This window comes from Stenella coeruleoalba, assembly GCF_951394435.1.
Source record: "Stenella coeruleoalba genome assembly, chromosome: 1".
NCBI classification, from domain to species: Eukaryota; Metazoa; Chordata; class Mammalia; order Artiodactyla; family Delphinidae; genus Stenella; species Stenella coeruleoalba.
Genome location: NC_137169.1, coordinates 42,992,071 through 43,008,920, shown reverse-complemented (window position 1 = coordinate 43,008,920; position 16,850 = coordinate 42,992,071). Strand labels below are relative to the sequence as shown.

The window sequence follows — 16,850 nt, the reverse complement described above, 5'->3', positions numbered from 1 at the left end:
CAGGCAGAGGGACCAGCATGAGAAAAGCAAAGAAACTTTGAGGAGCACAGTGTTTGGCACCTGGGGGATTAGCCCAGGGTGGTTAGAACCTGAGGAGAAAAAATGGGAGGGGTGGCAAAAAAGGAGGTGAAACTGTTAGATTAAAAAAACAGGAATAAGTGTAGCATTCTAGCATCCTGGAAGGCAGTATAGCACAGGGTTTAAACTCCCAGCTCCAACATTTGTTAGTTTGGGTGAGTACTTAACTTCTTTGTGCCTCAGTTTCTTTATCCTACCTGCCTCAAAGAGCTGATTGTGAGGATTGATGAATAATGCATGAAAAATACTTGTCACAGTGCTTGACACTTGGTAAATACTCATTTCATGTTAGCAGTTATTATTATTACTATTTATTCTGACTCCTTAGAGCTAGAAGGGGCCCTAAAAATCATTTAGTCTAATATCCCTGTTTTAAAGATGGAGAACCCAAGGCCCAGAGTGTGTGGGGGGATGGTATTCATAAACCCACAAAGCAAGTTAATGATCGAATTAAATCATACCCAGGCCTCCTGACTCCTGGCCTGCACCATGTGGCCCCCTTACTATCATCAGGCTGCCTCTGACAGGTTCCCCCTCCCTCTTCAGATGATTGTCTCCCCTCCCTTGTAAATAAATTTCAAGGCATTTGCTTTGTGGAGCTGAGTGTTTATCCTATTTTTAGAGCACTCTGGCACCTGTATGCAAATGTTCCTCAGGGGACTTGTCTGCTATGGTGACTTGGGCCAACTCCCAAAAGAAAGCAGCTATGAGACCAAAGGGAAAACACAGCCCAGGGCAGGATGGAGATCCTGGACTGTCTTTCTAGTTAAGTCCCAGAAGTCCTAGGGAGTTCATTCTAATCTCTTACTTACCCTGTATATGTCAACTCTATATGTCTCTGTTTGGAAATGAGTTCATAAGAGGGTCTCTGGGCCAGGCTTCCATCCAAGGTTTTGGACTTAGGATGTTGTGTCAGAAGGTGCCGTGGAACCCAGGCCTGTGGATTCACATTTAAAATAAATAAATTCACATTTATTTAGCTCTGGTGCTGGCTCAGATTCTTAGGAATTATTTCTTCCTATCAGGAAAGTGGAAGTAATGTGGGGGTTTGGAGACAGAAAGGCTTTATCAGACAACCTGATGGTTTTGCCCTGCAGAGCTGGAGAGAGATGGGACTCGTGAGACGACAAAGAGGGGAGAGCAAGGCCTCAAATACCTCCCCCATAGAGGTCTGTGTCTCCTGGCCCTTGACATAAGCAGTAGTGTCCCCATCCTCAAAAGCCTCACCATTTAGCACACACTTACTGAATGTCCTCTAGGCAATAAGCCCTATGTTGGGTGCCACTAAATCCCTCAGTGGTTCCCTGTTCCCTTCCAGACAATGTCCAAGTGCCTGGCCTGGCATTCGATACCTCCATGATATAGCTCCAACCTCACTTCCTATTTTAAGTACTGTGTTTCAGAAATTGAAAATGCTATCAATAAGATATATCCTTATTTCAGAAATGCTAAAACGTGAAAAGAAATGGGCATCTTAAAATCCATATAATATTGTATTTACACTCAGGTGAAAATGGGACTGCTTGTACTCTGCCCAGATGCCATGCTGTTTTAGGCTTTACTAGTTTTCTTTTCTTTTTAGCTGTTTATAATGGAAAATTTCACACATACACTCAAGTAGGGAGACTAACTAGTACTTGAACACCATCATTCATCTACAATGATGATCAACTCATGATTTATCTTTCATATTTTTCCCATATTTCCTTCTCCTTGGACTATTAATAATAATAGCAACTGCTATTAATCATTATGGGTTTAGTTTTTCTTAATTATAAAGGTAACATATGCTCATTAAAAAATACTTTGAAATTATATCCAAGCATAAAGAAGAAAATATTACTGACATTGTGGTTGGTTTTTTCCAGTTTCTTTTCTATGAATTTTTAACATACTTGAGGTTATATTCAACCTCAGTTGAATATATATGTATATTCAATGTATGTATATTCAATTTTAAATCCTACCTTTTTGAAGGTAAAACTATGACATAAGTACAGCTAAATTGTTAGAAAATCTTTATAAATATGTTTTTTAAAAACATCTTTATTGGAGTATAATTGCTTTACAATGGTGTGTTAGTGTCTGCTTTATAACAAAATGAATCAGTTATACATATATCCCCATATCTCTTCCCTCTTGCGTCTCCCTCCCTCCCACCCTCCCTCTCCCACCTTTCTAGCTGGTCACAAAGCACCGAGCTGATTTCCCTGTGCTATGAGACTGCTTCCCACTAGCTATCTATTTTACATTTGGTAGTGTATATATGTCCATATATACACTACCACTCTTTCACTTTGTCCCAGCTTACCCTTCCCCCTCCCCGTGTCCTCAAGTCCATTCTCTAGTAGGTCTGTGTCTTTATTCCTGACTTGCCCGTATGTTCTTCATGACCTTTTTTTTTTTTAAGATTCCATATATATGTGTTAGCATACAGTATTTGCTTTTCTCTTTCTGGCTTACTTCACTCTGTATGACAGACTCTAGGTCCATCCACCTCACTACAAATAACTCAATTTCGTTTCTTTTTATGGCTGAGTAATATTCCATTGTATATATGTGCCACATCTTCTCTATCCATTCATCTATCGATGGACACTTAGGTTGCTTCCATGTCCTGGCTATTGTAAATAGTATAAATACGTTTTTAATGACTTCATTGTATTTTATAGGGAAGATATACCATATCTATTCATTAACTCTTTCATCAACAATGTTTGTTGCATTTACCATATTTTGGGCACTCTAAACAGTGGTAAAGTAATGAGGCACAATCTCTGGCCTCTCAAAGTTTAGTTGTTCTCCATTGTTTGAACGTTTAACTACTTTTCAATTTGGGGCTGTTATGGATAACGTTGTAGTGATCAGTGATCATCTTTGTGTGTAGAACTTTTCCTAGGTTTCAGATTATTTCCTTTAGATAGATTTTCAGTAGTGAAATTCCTCTTGTACTCTACCTTGGCCAGAATCAAATATTATCTTAGTTTAATTTTAGCTAATTTAATAGGATAAAAATGGTATCATTATTTCAAATTGCCTGACAAGGGTCCTATTTTTATCACCAGCAGTTTCTTAGTACAAGACCTGACTCTCATTTCCTTTTGGTTGCTGTGACCTGGGGATATATTAAGTATAATCTTGTTTCAAGCCTCTCTTTTTCCTCCTGACCCTCTCCCACATCACTTCTTCCCCCATTTCTTCCTGTCTTGAAGGGGAGTTGGGTGAGTCACCTAAAGTGTACAGCAGGTGGCAAATTAAGCAAATTCCCTAAAGAGACTTCGCAGAATGCTCTGAATGGTGCTGATGTCAATTGGGAGGCAAAAAGCCTGAAGAGGAAATGGATTGGCAACTGTAATGCTAAATTTGACCATGCCAAAGCACTGGGGTGTTAGGGATGATGGTTCTTTCAGCAGGCATCTTTAAAATACCTGCTACGTGCCTAGATCTGTGCCAGGTACTGATGAAGGCATATTAGCTGGAGAAGACACAAATGAAATAGGTCATACTTAATAGTCAACTATGTACATGTCTAAGGCGTTCAGACTAGGTGGAGATGTCCAGCAGACAGTTGGAAATTTCCATCTGAAACTTGGAAGTAAGGGGCCCAGGGGATAAAGAGCCAATTTAGGAGACAGAGCAGGAGCAGGGGAGATGTAGGGAGAGCGCTGGTGAAGCGAGGTTTCAGAGGAGCTGAGGAAAGGAGGGGTTTTGAGAAGAGGAGTATGTTTGGGGAATGTCTTCTTTGTTATTTAAGGCAACAGAGAGATAATATTACTCAGCTTCTCTCATTCATTCATTCCTTTGTTCATTCAGTATTTTTGGAATACCTGCCAGGTGCCATGTATTGCTCTAGACATTACTCTAGACATTGTTCCTTTTATTACAGAAATAAAAGGCATAGCCCCAAATCCACAGTCTAAATGAGGATTTATAGATGAGAATTGAAACAAATCCCTGATATAGGTTCTGTGATCCATTCATTCAAAAATATTTATTGGGCTTCCCTGGTGGCGCAGTGGTTGAGAGTCCGCCTGCCGATGCAGGGAACACGGGTTCGTGCCCCGGTCCGGGAAGATCCCACATGCCGCGGAGCGGCTGGGCCCATGAGCCATGGCCGCTGAGCCTGTGCGTCCGGAGCCTGTGTTCTGCAAAGGGATAGGCCACAACAGTGAGAGGCCCACGTACCGCAAAAAAAAAAAAAAAAAAAATTATTGAACACCTAAGATATGCCAGATGCATTGAAGGGCAATGAAAGGAACCCCTATAACTTTCAGTTTATCTGCATGAAGTAAAATGTAGTACCTACATCTTAGTGGAAAGTATCTGTGAGAGGATTTGAGGTTTTGAGGGTTTTGTGTGAGATCAAGGCTAAAAATAAGAACCAGGGCATTCACCTCTTTGAGCGCAGATTCCTCATCTGTAAAATGAGGGAGTTGACCCTACATGTACCTGTCACAGGATTTGTCACGTGTGAGGTAGCTTCCCTGCTAGTCTGAGAATTCCGAGGGCAGGGATCACGTGGGTCTTACCGGCACAGTGTAGGCTCAGTAAATATTTGTGTACTTGATGACTCTCGCAGGGACTTTCTAGATCTAATATTCTGTGCTCTGCTATGGCTAAATTAAAGGCCCAACTACATTCTGTGAAGGCCCAGAAAAAATGTTGCTGGATCCCAAGGAACTTCCTAGAATAGGTGCCCTTTGACTTGGACCTCAAAGGTTAGATAGGATTACAGTGGGCAGGGAAGTCCTGGATTCCAGTGACCTCTTTCCTGCCCTCTGCCCTCAAGGATCTACCAGTTACTACCTATGTGAACTTGGACTCCAGTTTTCTCACTTGTAAATCAATAGTGACAATAATTCATGGTGTGCTGGAAAGAATACTGGATGTGGAGTCAGAATATTTGCATTTGAGTCCCAGCCTAACCAAAAAATAAGTAGCTGCATGACCTTAGGAAAGTTACCTCTCTAAGTCTCAATTTCCCTACGTGCAAAATAAAGCAGTCAGACTGGATGACCTCAAAGATTGGTTTCTTCTGGCTCTAAAAAATCTGTATCACAGGGTCATTCTTAGGATCCAATGAGATGATGCAACAAAAACGCTTGTAAACTGTAGGGTGCTCTGAGTGTGGTCTGTACTACTGAGGACAGATGGGTGTAACACCAAGCCAGCCTTAACGGAATACTCTTTCCTTTCCTCAGTCCTCTGCTTCTCCTTGGCTACACTGAACCTCCCCAGAAAGCTCTCTCCCTCGGCTTTCCTCCCAGTCCCATGGGACATAATGTCTCGGCTCCCAGGTGCTGCAAAATACAAAGGGCTTGGAGCTTGGCAGCTGTGGGTTGGGGCGCAGGGTGAGGGGAGAACCAGCCCAGAAGCTCTTATTACTTGCGTCCCTGGTGTCATCATCCCCACCCCCCAACCTGGCTTGGAGGGAATGAATTGAAGAGGGGGGGATGGAGGAGTTTGGCTGGGGGAGCATGTATATAACAGGGCAGGATCCAGGGGTGGAGGCCCCAGAGATAACCTCTTGCTAGTTGTGTGATCTCTTAAGTCTGTCACTGCTCTGGGCCTCCCTCTTTTGTCTATAACATGGAAAGGAATCAGAAAGAAGAGGTGACCCTTTTCTCACAGGTGCTTTTCCAACCAATCCTGAGGTTCTAAATGAGTTTTCCCTCCTCAGCACATAATCAGCCCTTGAGTTTCATTCACCAGCACTCTTAGTAAGTGCCTACTATATGCCAGATGCTATAGTTGAGGGCCTGGGATTTAGCTAAATGAAGATTGGGTCTCAAGATGCTCATAGGGAATTCCCGGGTGGTCCAATGGTTAAGACTCTGCACTTCCAACGCCAGGGCCCAGGTTCGACCCCTGGTCAGGGAACTGAGGTCCCACAAGCAAGCCGCGCAGTGTGGCAAAAAAAAGATGCTCATAATCTGGAAGAGGAGACAGATGAATGAACCAGTAGCTATAATAAATGTGATGTGTGCGATGATATAATGCCAAATCGTAAAAGGGCAGAGGAAGAAGTCACTTTGTCAGAGGAGAGGAGGCCAAGGAGAGTTTCCGAGGATGTGACCTTGAAGAAGATTGTGAATTATAAAAGAGAAAGGGGATTTCAGGCAAAGATGAGCATATCAGGTTAAGGCCCAGGGGTGTGAAGGAGCAGTGTTTGGGAAACCACTAGTTAGGCAAAGCTGGAACTCACTGGTTCAGTGGAGGAATGGGAGGGAAGAAACTGGAAAGGAAACCTGAGTAGATCCTGAAGGGTCTACGTTCTATGGAGTTGCTTGGACCCCATCGTGTGGGCAGCCGGGGAAGGGATTTAGACCCAGAGTAAGGAGATGAGATTTGGATTTTTAGAAATTCCCATCTGACATTCAGTGTGCTCTGTCAAAAATGTTGCAGTCACCCACAAAATTCACCCTTTCAACCAGTATTTTTTGGAAATCTCCCCCACCCCATGTGCCAGGGCTGTGCCAGGCACTGGAGACACAATAGTAGGCAAAACCAGACATCCTGTTCTTGTGGCCCTTGCAGTTTGGCAGGGAAGACAGACTTTAATCAAATAATTACACAAATAAATACAAAATTACAGTGGGGAGGAGTGCTAAAAAGAAGAAGTACATGGTGCCAGGAGAACCTGTAATTGGAGCATTTGACATTGCCAGGATGGTCAGGCCAGTTCCTCTGCTGAGCTGAGCTCCAAAGGAAGAGTGTTGCCTCAAGGAAAGGTGCTAGAAGGCTCTATGGGAATGGGCTTCTCCTGCCTCAGAATCCCCATCCAATGCACATTTCTCTTTCCAGTCAACAGACACTGTAGACTTCAAGTAGGCATGTGTAGTATTCAACCTTTTATCTTCAGGACCTAGCCAACACTTGCCACAGAATCAGTGCCCAGTGAAGATTTGAAAAAAAAAAAATAGAAAGGAAAAGGAGGAATACCCTCCCTTTAGGCACTTTAGATATTTGAAGATAGCAGTAGGATTCCCCAAAGCTTCTTCCTTCCTTCAGTTGCTTCTCCCATGACACAGTTTCAAGTTCCTGTCACTGTTCTGGTCATTCTGTTTAATTGTGGTGCCTGTCACACGTGATTTAAAACATCAGGGATGTAGCCCTGTGCCATGTGCATTGGTCTCTTGGAGTCAGAAGACCTGGTTTTATTTAAGCCTCTTTTCATCATTCACCTCTTCAAGGCGCAGTTGTTGTGTGTGTGTGTGTGTGTGTGTGTGTGAGCTAAACAAACCTAGAACTTAAATATTTGGAGGGCTGCCACATGAGTGAAAAAATAGATTTATTCTTTGGGTCTCCAGAGAACAGCGTTAAATCAATGAATAGAAATTACCACATGCAGCTTTCAGCTCTATGGAAGGAAGAAATGTTCTAATACTCAGAACTGTCCATCAGTGGAGTGGCTGCCTTTGGAGGTGGTAGGCATCCAACATTGGGAACACTCAATGTAAGTATGCTGTAGAAGGAATTCCTTTTTTAAGTGAGCGGGTGGATTGAGTAACTTCTAAGATTTACTTTTAATTTTAGAACTCAACAATCTGATAGTCAAGACAAGTGGAGGAGCTGGGAGGGGGCATATGTGGCAGAGAGAGTAGCATGAACAGACATATGGAGCAGAAATTAGTATTGCATGTGTGGGTGACAAGGAGGAAACTCCAGAAAGAAATGATGGATCTGTGTTGGATCAATGATTCAATCAAGACAGAGAACATAACTAATATTGTTGAGCATCTGTGTGCCAGACACACGTGATTCCATTTGAGCTTTGTGGGTGATTTCCAGCCTTACCCTCTGGTGGAGGGGAGATTATTGGCCTTAGGAAGTCTTAGACATGGTTGGAGGATCTCCTATGTGGAAGGCTTCAGGGTGGGCTGGGTCCTGTCCTGAGGGGCAGAGAGGGATTCAGAATACACAGTCTGGTTGGGCTATAGGCTGTGCTGAAAATACACACTTGTCAAAAGACCGAATCTGAATCCTGACTCTGCTTCCTTATAGCTTGTGACTCTAGCAATTTCCTTAACCTCTGTGACCCTCAGTTAATCCATATATAAAATGGGGACTCAAACTCGTCCTGCTTCACGCTGACATAATAATTAAGAGAAATAACGTAGAGCAAAGGGCATCCCAGGAAGAGCACAGGCTTTGGAATCAGACCTAGCTTTGAATCTGTCTTCCATGAACTGGTTGCAAGATTGTAGGCAAGTTATTTAAATTTTTCTCATCTGTAAATAAAGATAACAGTATTTCAAGGCTGTTTTGAAAATTAAGTACAGTAGGAAAAGTGCTTAGCATAGTGCCTGGCACATAGCAGTTTTATTTTGTTAGTACAAATAATAAGATCCCATATATGAAGCACTTATCAAAGCGCCTGGCACATAGCAAGTGTCTGTCGGCCACACTGACAGGGCTGCTGCAGGCCAGGATGGTGGCTTGTGCATCATGGTGTCCACTCTCTGGCATAAGGCTCTGCCCATATGAAGAGCTCAATGAGTGTCTGCTTCGTAGAAGTGAATTGATTGCTCTTGATGACACGGTCTCCTTCCTCAAGTAGCCAGTGAGTCATGCCTCTTTCTTTCTCCTCCTTCCTGTCTCCTCTTTGGTTCTATTTCTGACTCTCCTCAGTGGGAGGGGAATCAATGTTCGTCAAAGTGATTTTTAAAAATAAAAGAGAGAGGGAGGTTTAGAAGTGATTCTTTGGGCTACTTTCTATTGAGCACAGGGTAGTGAGAGCTGGATTGTTGTTTCCAACCTTGCTTTTCTTTAGATGAATAACAACAACAACAACAATATCAACAGTAATAGCAGTAGCTACTATGAACTTCATTGAGCACCTACTATGTGCCTGGCACTCTGCCAAGCTCTACCAGTACATTGTCACTGATCCTCACATAACCACTTCAGGGCTGGTATTATTATCACCACTTTATTGATGAGGAAATTAAGGCTTAGAAAAGTAAAATAATAATGAAAATGACAAATACTCCTATATTTGAGTATCTATTATGAGCCAGACATTTAAAGTAATCTTAGTTAATTACAAACACCCTACAAAGTAAGCATTATTATTCCATTCGAATCGTGAGGAAGCTGAGCCTCAGAGAGATGAAAGAACCAAGCTGTCCAAAAGCACACAGTTGATGAGTAGCAGAGCTGGGAGTCAGACCAAAGCCAGATCAACGATTTTTTTAATTTTTATTATTTTTATTTTATTAATTTTTTTTTTTTTTTGGCGGTACGTGGACCTCTCACTGTTGTGGCCTCTCCCGTTGCGGAGCACAGGCTCCGGACGCGCAGGCTCAGTGGCCATGGCTCACGGGCCCAGCTGCTCCGCGACATGTGGGATCCTCCCAGACTGGGGCACGAACCCGTGTGCCCTGCATCGGCAGGCGGACTCTCAACCACTGCGCCACCAGGGAAGCCCCAACTCTTTTTTAAAAATAAATTTTATTTATTTATTTATTTATTTTTGGCTGCATTAGGTCTTTGTTGCTGCGTGTGGGCTTTTCTCTAGTTGTGGCAAGCGGGGGCTACTCTTCATTGTGGTGGGCGGGCTTCTCATTGGGGTGGCTTCTCTTGTTGCGGAGCACAGGCTCTAGGTGCGCGGGCTTCAGTAGTTGTGGCTCGTGGGCTCTAGAGTGCAGGCTCAGTAGTTGTGGTGCATGGGCTTAGTTGCTCCGTGGCATGTGGGATCTTCCCGGACCAGGGATGGAACCTGTGTCCCCTGCATTAGTAGGCAGATTCTCAACCACTGAGCCACCAGGGAAGTCCAAAGCCTGCTCAACTCTTAACTGATCCATTCCCTTTCTGTCTGGCCACTTTCTGCTCCTTGAGGGAAGCATCATATTGAGACCCTGGGTGGAGGCAGCCCTGGGCAGGTTTGAATGAGAAGGAAGTGGCACATGGCATGATACTCATTCACTCCTGTTGGGCAGACCCTGGGAAGCTGGCCCTGCTCCTGGGGCTGACTGTGGAAGTACAAAAATAATGCCTAAGTGACATTTACTCTGTATCAGGAACTGTTCCAAGCATTTTAGATATAATAACGTTCTTAATCTTCACGATAACTTTGTGAAATAGGTATTGTTATTATTCCCGTTTTATAAATGAAGAAACTAAGGCCCCCGAAAGGAAAATTGCCCCAGGAGGGGATTACCGAAGAGCATGAATACCAGGAGACAGCAATCATTGGGAGCCATTTTAGAGGCTGCCTGCCATTGTCACATAGTAAGTGCTAAAACAGGGGTTTACACCCAGAAGTCTAATTCCAGAGACCGTGCTCCTAACCTTAAAACTATGTGGCCTTTTTGTTTAACAAGGTGGTGATTGAATCCCTACTGTGTGCATAGCCCTGTGCTAGGCACTGGGAGTACAGAGGTGAAACTGATTCCATGTCCAAGCTCATTTATTATTCTATACCAGGATTTCCAATTAATTGGGCATCAATTGGGTGGCAGGATTCTTTGTCAAAGAGCTGGGGCACAGGGCCAGGCTCCAGGCAGAGATAAGAGACTGGAAACTCTCATAGAGAAATGGTATAATGTGAGTGGAATGAGAAGAGATGAGAACTGCTGGCAGTGCAGTTGCTCAGAAATCCTGCTTGGGCCTTTCGATCACCAGTCTGGACAGGTGACTTAATTCCAAACCCTACAGGACAAGATTTAAGGTCTGAGCCTGTAGATTGGAGGGAGGAGTCTCATCTGTTGTGTTGGCTCTGAGGAGCTCAGGAAGCAGAGGTAAGAGTGTGGGAGGGGAGGATCAAATTCTGCTGCAGTGTTTCATAGGTACACACACACACACAGAGCTTTTGTGAGATATGGCAGACAGTGAATATTTCTCTAATATTAGTGCCTAAGATTCCTGTGTTAGATGTTTACTCACTCACTCTCACTCACTCAATCATCTATCTCTTCATTCATTCTTTAATTCATTCATCCACTCACCCATTCATGAGCTGGATAAAATTCTGTTTGCCAGAACTCTTAGGGAGAAGTACTGTATGTGGTCAGAAGGAATACTCTGTTAGGCTGCTTGAGGTAAAGAGTAAGACACCCAAAAACCTGCTCAGCAAACAGAAGATGGTGATTCCTATGCTCTCCAAGGATGGTGGGTGTGTTAAATGCGGATTTTGTTTTGCTGAGTAATGTGCAAGTCTGGGTCAGAGCTGAATTGCTCAGGACATGAAGAAACTGAGCCCTGCCAGAAACAAAACCCATCTGTCATCATGCCCTGTAATTCACCTCTTAAATACCTCTTGAGTCTATTTCTACTCCATCCTCATTGCTACCACTCTAGTTCAAATCCATCTTAGGTCGCACCTGAACCACTGCAAAGATCTAACCAACCAGCTTTCCTGCCTCCCATCTCTACTTCCTCCAGTTCATTCTCCACATCAGAGTCAGAGTGATCTTTCTAAAGTTCAGATCCAATCATGTTAATCTCCTGTCTCAAAATCTTTGACCCTAAAAAGATCAAGTTCAAACTCCATAGCATGGCATTCAAAGCTCTTTCTACCTTCATCTACTCATTTCCCACCGTTCCTTAAGTTCTTCTGGAGTAGTCACTGGAAAAACATCTTCCTTCTGCCAAAATACCTTTCCTTCACTTTTCTGCTTGGAAAATTCTTCTTTCGGAGAATCCCTGTTGTCTCCTTCTGTTACCAAGTAAGCACATCTGTAGGTAATGCTCCTGGGCTTGGTACATGGGAGTGGCTATGCCATCTACCACATTTCCCATTCTCCTCCTGGGCATATTATAGGATTGTGCTTTCTTGGGTATGGGCATGTGACTTGCTTTGGCCAGTGAATGGGAAAAGTGGAAGAGCCAACACATGACTCATACACTTTCTTTCCCTTTCGTAGCCACCCTGTCACTCTTTTTTTTTTTCGGTATGCAGGCCTCTCACTGTTGTGGCCTCTACTGTTGCGGAGCACAGGCTCCAGATGCGCAGACTCAGCGGCCATGGCTCACGGGCCCAGCCACTCCGCAGCGTGTGGGATCTTCCCAGACTGGGGCACGAACCTGTGTCCCCTGCATTGGCAGGTGGACTCTCAACCACTGCGCCACCTGGGAAACCCCACCCTGTCACTCTTTATCCTGGAATGAGGAAGACAAAAAGCAGAGCACCCAGCCAACCCTTGATGGATATGTAAAAATAGTGAAAAATAAAACCTTGTTTTTGAAGCTGTTGAGATTTTGAGATTGCGTATTATTGAATAACCCGGTCTACCCTAACTGGTACACTATCTCTGCTTTGACATCTTCCATAACTACCTAAAACCACCATGTTTCTACCTTATCTGACTCGTGTAACACATTTTCTTTATGCCACATACCCGGTACTGATGACATACTGCCACATATTGCTATTATGAGTTCAGTGGTATGTCTTAGCCACCTCTTTACTTTTACTGAGGCTTCCTTAGGGCAAGGATGGTCCTTGTTCCATTTCTGTGTCACACAAAGTATGGTTCATAGCCAAGGCAATATACTGTAATGGGTGTAGGAGTCAGACATACTTGTTTTGAATCCCAAATCTTACATTTGATGGGCAATCTCTCTGAACTTCAGTTTTCCCTTTTGTAAAATGGGAGTAATGATATGTACCCTACAGGGTTTTTCTAAAGTTTGTGGATAACAGGTGCAACATATGTACAATTAATGGCAGGCTATAATTCTTATTCTCATTATTTGTTTTTATTTTTTTAACCATTTATTTATTTATTTAGGCGTGCTAGGTCTTAGTTGTGGCATGCAGGCTTCTTATTTTTAATTTTTTAATTAATTAATTTATTTTGGGCTGCTTTGGGTCATCGTTGCTGCGCATGGGCTTTCTCTAGTTGCGGTGAGCTGGGGCTACTCTTCTTTGTGGTGCATGGGCTTCTCATTGAGGTGGTTTCTCTTGTTGCAGAGCACAGGCTCTAGGTGCACAGGCTTCAGCAGTTGTGGCACATGGGCTCAGTAGCTGTGGCTCGCAGGCTCTAGAGCACAGGCTCAGTAGTTGTGGTGCACGGGCTTCATTGCTTCGCGGCATGTGGGATCTTCCTGGACCAGGGCTCAAACCCGTGTCCCCTGCATTGGCAGGCGGATTCTTAACTACTGTGCCACCAGAGAAGTCCAGCATGCAGGCTTCTTAGTTGTGGCGTGCAGATATCTTAGTTGCGGTGTGCAGACTTCTTAGTTGCAGCGTGTGACTCTTAGTTGCAGCATGTGGACTTCTTAGTTGCAGCATGCATGTGGGATCTAGTTCCCCGACCAGGGATCGAACCCAGACCCTCTGCATTGAGAGCATGGAACCTTACCCACTGGATCACCAGGGAAGTCCCTATTTGTTTTTATTATCATTATGGATAGTGTTCAGTAAATGCCTGTGGATAAATCTTTCACTGATTGAGGTATAATGGTATGTGCATTGGACTTGGAATCAGAAGTCCTAGATTTAAGGCATAGCTTTTGTCACCAGCATTGTGGCCTTGGAAAAATCACTTACCCTCTCTGCATTTTTGCATTCTCAACTACAAAATGTAAATACTGATCCCTACCTCATAGAGATAACTATAAAATTTAAATAAGATAATATATGAGGAAATGTTTTACACGTGCTCAAGTATCACACATCTAAAACCAATGATTCAGAGAAGACCGGCTGGTCCCTCACATAAGGACCGTGTGGACATTGTGAAGCATCCCAGTGTACTCCAGTAGCACTTTGTTGTGGGGCTTGGCTTATCTTGCTTACATGTTTGTCTTTCCAACTAGACTGTGAGCTGCTTGAGATAAAGAATTGTCTTCGTCTTTTTTTAGTAAAAATGTTTGTTTCTCCTTATATACGTAATACATGCTTAGCATAGAGGAAATAAAAATAGCTGAAGAAAATGAAAATCCTGGTAATTCTTATCTTTCATACAGAGATAATCACTATTAACCTTTTGATGTGTTTCTTTCCAGTTTCCTTCTCTGCATATGTAGTTATGAAACTGACATTATATCGCACATACGAGAATTGTTCCATTATAATAAATATTCTTGTATAAATAAACACATTAAAAATCTTGTATTTTAACCATTCTCCTATTGTTGAATATATAGGTTGATGTCAGTTTTTCAATGTCTAAATAAAGTTGTAAGAAGCATTTTTGTGCATAAATATTTGTCTGATATTCTATTTTTGTAGAAAAAGTTTTTAGAAGGAAAAATTTCTAGTTCAAAGGGTACAACTATTTTTAATGCTCTTGGGACTTCCAAATTGATTACCAGAAAGATTGAACCAAGTGTCATTCCCACAAGCAAGGTATGAGGTTATACATCTCACTACATCCTCAACTATAATGGGAATTATAATTAAAAATAAGGTTAAAACCTATTAATATAATAATTATCCATTTACATTTCTTCTGTGAATTGTTCTTTACTCCTGTTCATTTTTCTATTGGGATTTTAATTATCTTCTTATTAATTTCTATGAGGTTTCAGAAACCATATTATTCTAGTCACCAAGTACAATAAAAGATACATAATAGATGCTCCTTAAATATACTTTGGATGATTTTAATTGTCCTGGGGACTCTTTAGAAACAAAGCAGACTTTCTAGGAGGCTGACACTTTCCTTTTCCCACCCAGGACACGGCTGGACAGGAGCGGTACCGGACCATCACCACAGCCTATTACCGTGGAGCCATGGGCTTCATCCTGATGTATGACGTCACCAATGAGGAATCCTTCAATGCTGTCCAAGACTGGTATGAGATTCGTTCCTTCACCCACTCATCAAACTGTTCATGAAAACCTAGTATGTACTAGGCTCTGTGCTATGTGCTAGGGAAACTCGAATGAATCAGACATGGCTCCTGTCCTCAAAAAGTTCACAGATGAGAGGAGAGGACAGATCAGTGAGCAGTCAATGAAAATATCATGTGACAGGTGCAGTGATGAGAGTGGCACCAGGGCTGTGGGAACCCAGCGGAGGGCTCTGACCCAGCCTGGGAAGTCAGGGAAGTTGTCCTGGAATTGCTGACACATATGCTGCGTTTTGAAAGATGAACAGGAGTTAGCCAGAGGGACAAATGGGTAAGAATGTTCCAGAAAAATAGTACAGATGTGCAAAGATAAGAAGGTAAGTGAGAGGGTAAGAAGAGCAGAGGTCATGAAGGATTATGTGTGCTGGGGTGAGGGATTTGGATTTTATCTGGTAGGTGAGGACATTTGAACAGGGAAACAACAGGTTCAAATTAGTGTTTTAGAGACATCATTCTGGACATAGTGCTAAGTGAATCCACATATTGCTTCCCTATAAAGTTTATCCCTGTGCCGGGGGTCCAAGTTCATAAAGATTCAATATCTTGATACGATAGAAATCGGCACAGTTCCCCAGAGGTATAACCTCTGAGCAACTTACATCTTTCTTCCTGGAGCATTACTCACAGGGAGAAGGGAGCACGAGAGGAAGGGCACGTGAGACAGAGGGCCAGGACCCGGTGCCCCTAATCAGTGGAAAGGATGGGGAAGATGGAGCGTGTGTGCCTGGCTCTTCTTCACAATCAGAGAGGCTGAGTAGGCTGGGCACACAGCAGCAGAGCTGGCCAGTGCCAAGCTTGTCTCCCGCTCTTCTTTGCCCAACAGCTACCCTTTGAAGACTTCCTGTCTCCCAAGGAACAGTTGTCATGACTATGTGCAGCACTGTTGGTGCCTTGGAGCCTTGAGCTGGGAGTGGCCTTGCAGGCTGCTTGCCACGTTCTCCCCACCACCCCCTGAGTTCTGAGCATCAGTCTAGGGTGCCACCCACATGCCTGTCACCCATGTGTTGTCCTTCTTAGTCTGTTGGTCATCCCCTTCTTCCTCCTTTCTCCCCCTTTCCTTTTAACAAGTCCTTCTCTCCACCTTCCTTTTTTCTCCTTTCCTCCCTCTTTTTTCCCTTCCTCTCTCTTTATGCCTCTTTTTTCTCCTGCTTTTTTCCTTTCTTGTTCCCTCTCTTCCCTCCTCCAGTCATGATTTTTCTCTTCTCCTCCCTTCTCCCATGTCTCCATCTTTCCCCCCCACCTCCCACCACGAAGTGATTAGCTCTTTCTTTAAGTATCTCCACACTGCCCATTCCCTGTCGGCCTTGACCTCCTTCCCTCTCTCCATCAGTCGCTGTTCATTCTGCCTCAGGCACACAGTGACTTTAACACCTGGTGAAGATTCCTCCAAGAATAACCTAAGTTGCTAATCTGGGAGCTGAGCCTGGATGGTGGTGGGAGGAGGGAGGAAGATGACAGAAGAGTGGCATGGGAGACTTGGGGAGTTGGCTCCATGTACCTGTCTTGAAGCTGAAGACTGAATGTCTATCTTTCCCAAGCTCTGGCCTTTAGTTTTGCCTCTGGGAAACTTGGTCCCAGCCTAGCACCCACCTGCCATCTAAGCCCCAGTACCCAGCACAGAACCTGGCTCTCTGTCGGTTCACCACAAATGGTGGTTGAGTAAATTCTAGCCTTTGAGGAAGTGGCTTTTCACCCTTAAAGAGAAGATTGGTGGTGAGATGAGCTTTAGGAGCAGGGTTGGCTATCGGTCCAGGTTGCAGTTAGGGTTAAGTTAGATTGTCAGTGTCAGGATAGGGTCAGATTTTATTTAGATCTGCTTCAGGATCAATCGTTTGCTGGCTTCTTCCTTCATCAGACAATCAATGACTTTTTTTCTCTGTGCTCTATGCTGGGGGCTGGTACCCCAAAGATGAATAAGCCTGTCCCTGCTCTCAAGGAGAGACAGATAAATTCAGCCGAATGTGACAGGC

General features: G+C 43.6%; 1 protein-coding gene across 1 annotated transcript in view; it reads left to right on the top strand.

Annotated features, from left to right (window-relative positions):
• The window catches only part of RAB3B (RAB3B, member RAS oncogene family), a gene marked incomplete at its 3' end in the record, with an annotated part of 58,675 nt that overhangs the window by 28,581 nt on the left and 13,244 nt on the right, over positions 1 to 16,850 (top strand). Inside the window, exon 3 of the mRNA XM_079927653.1 lies at positions 14,705 to 14,823. Coding sequence (XP_079783779.1) covers positions 14,705 to 14,823 — 119 coding nt within the window. The remainder of the gene's footprint in view (positions 1 to 14,704; positions 14,824 to 16,850) is intronic.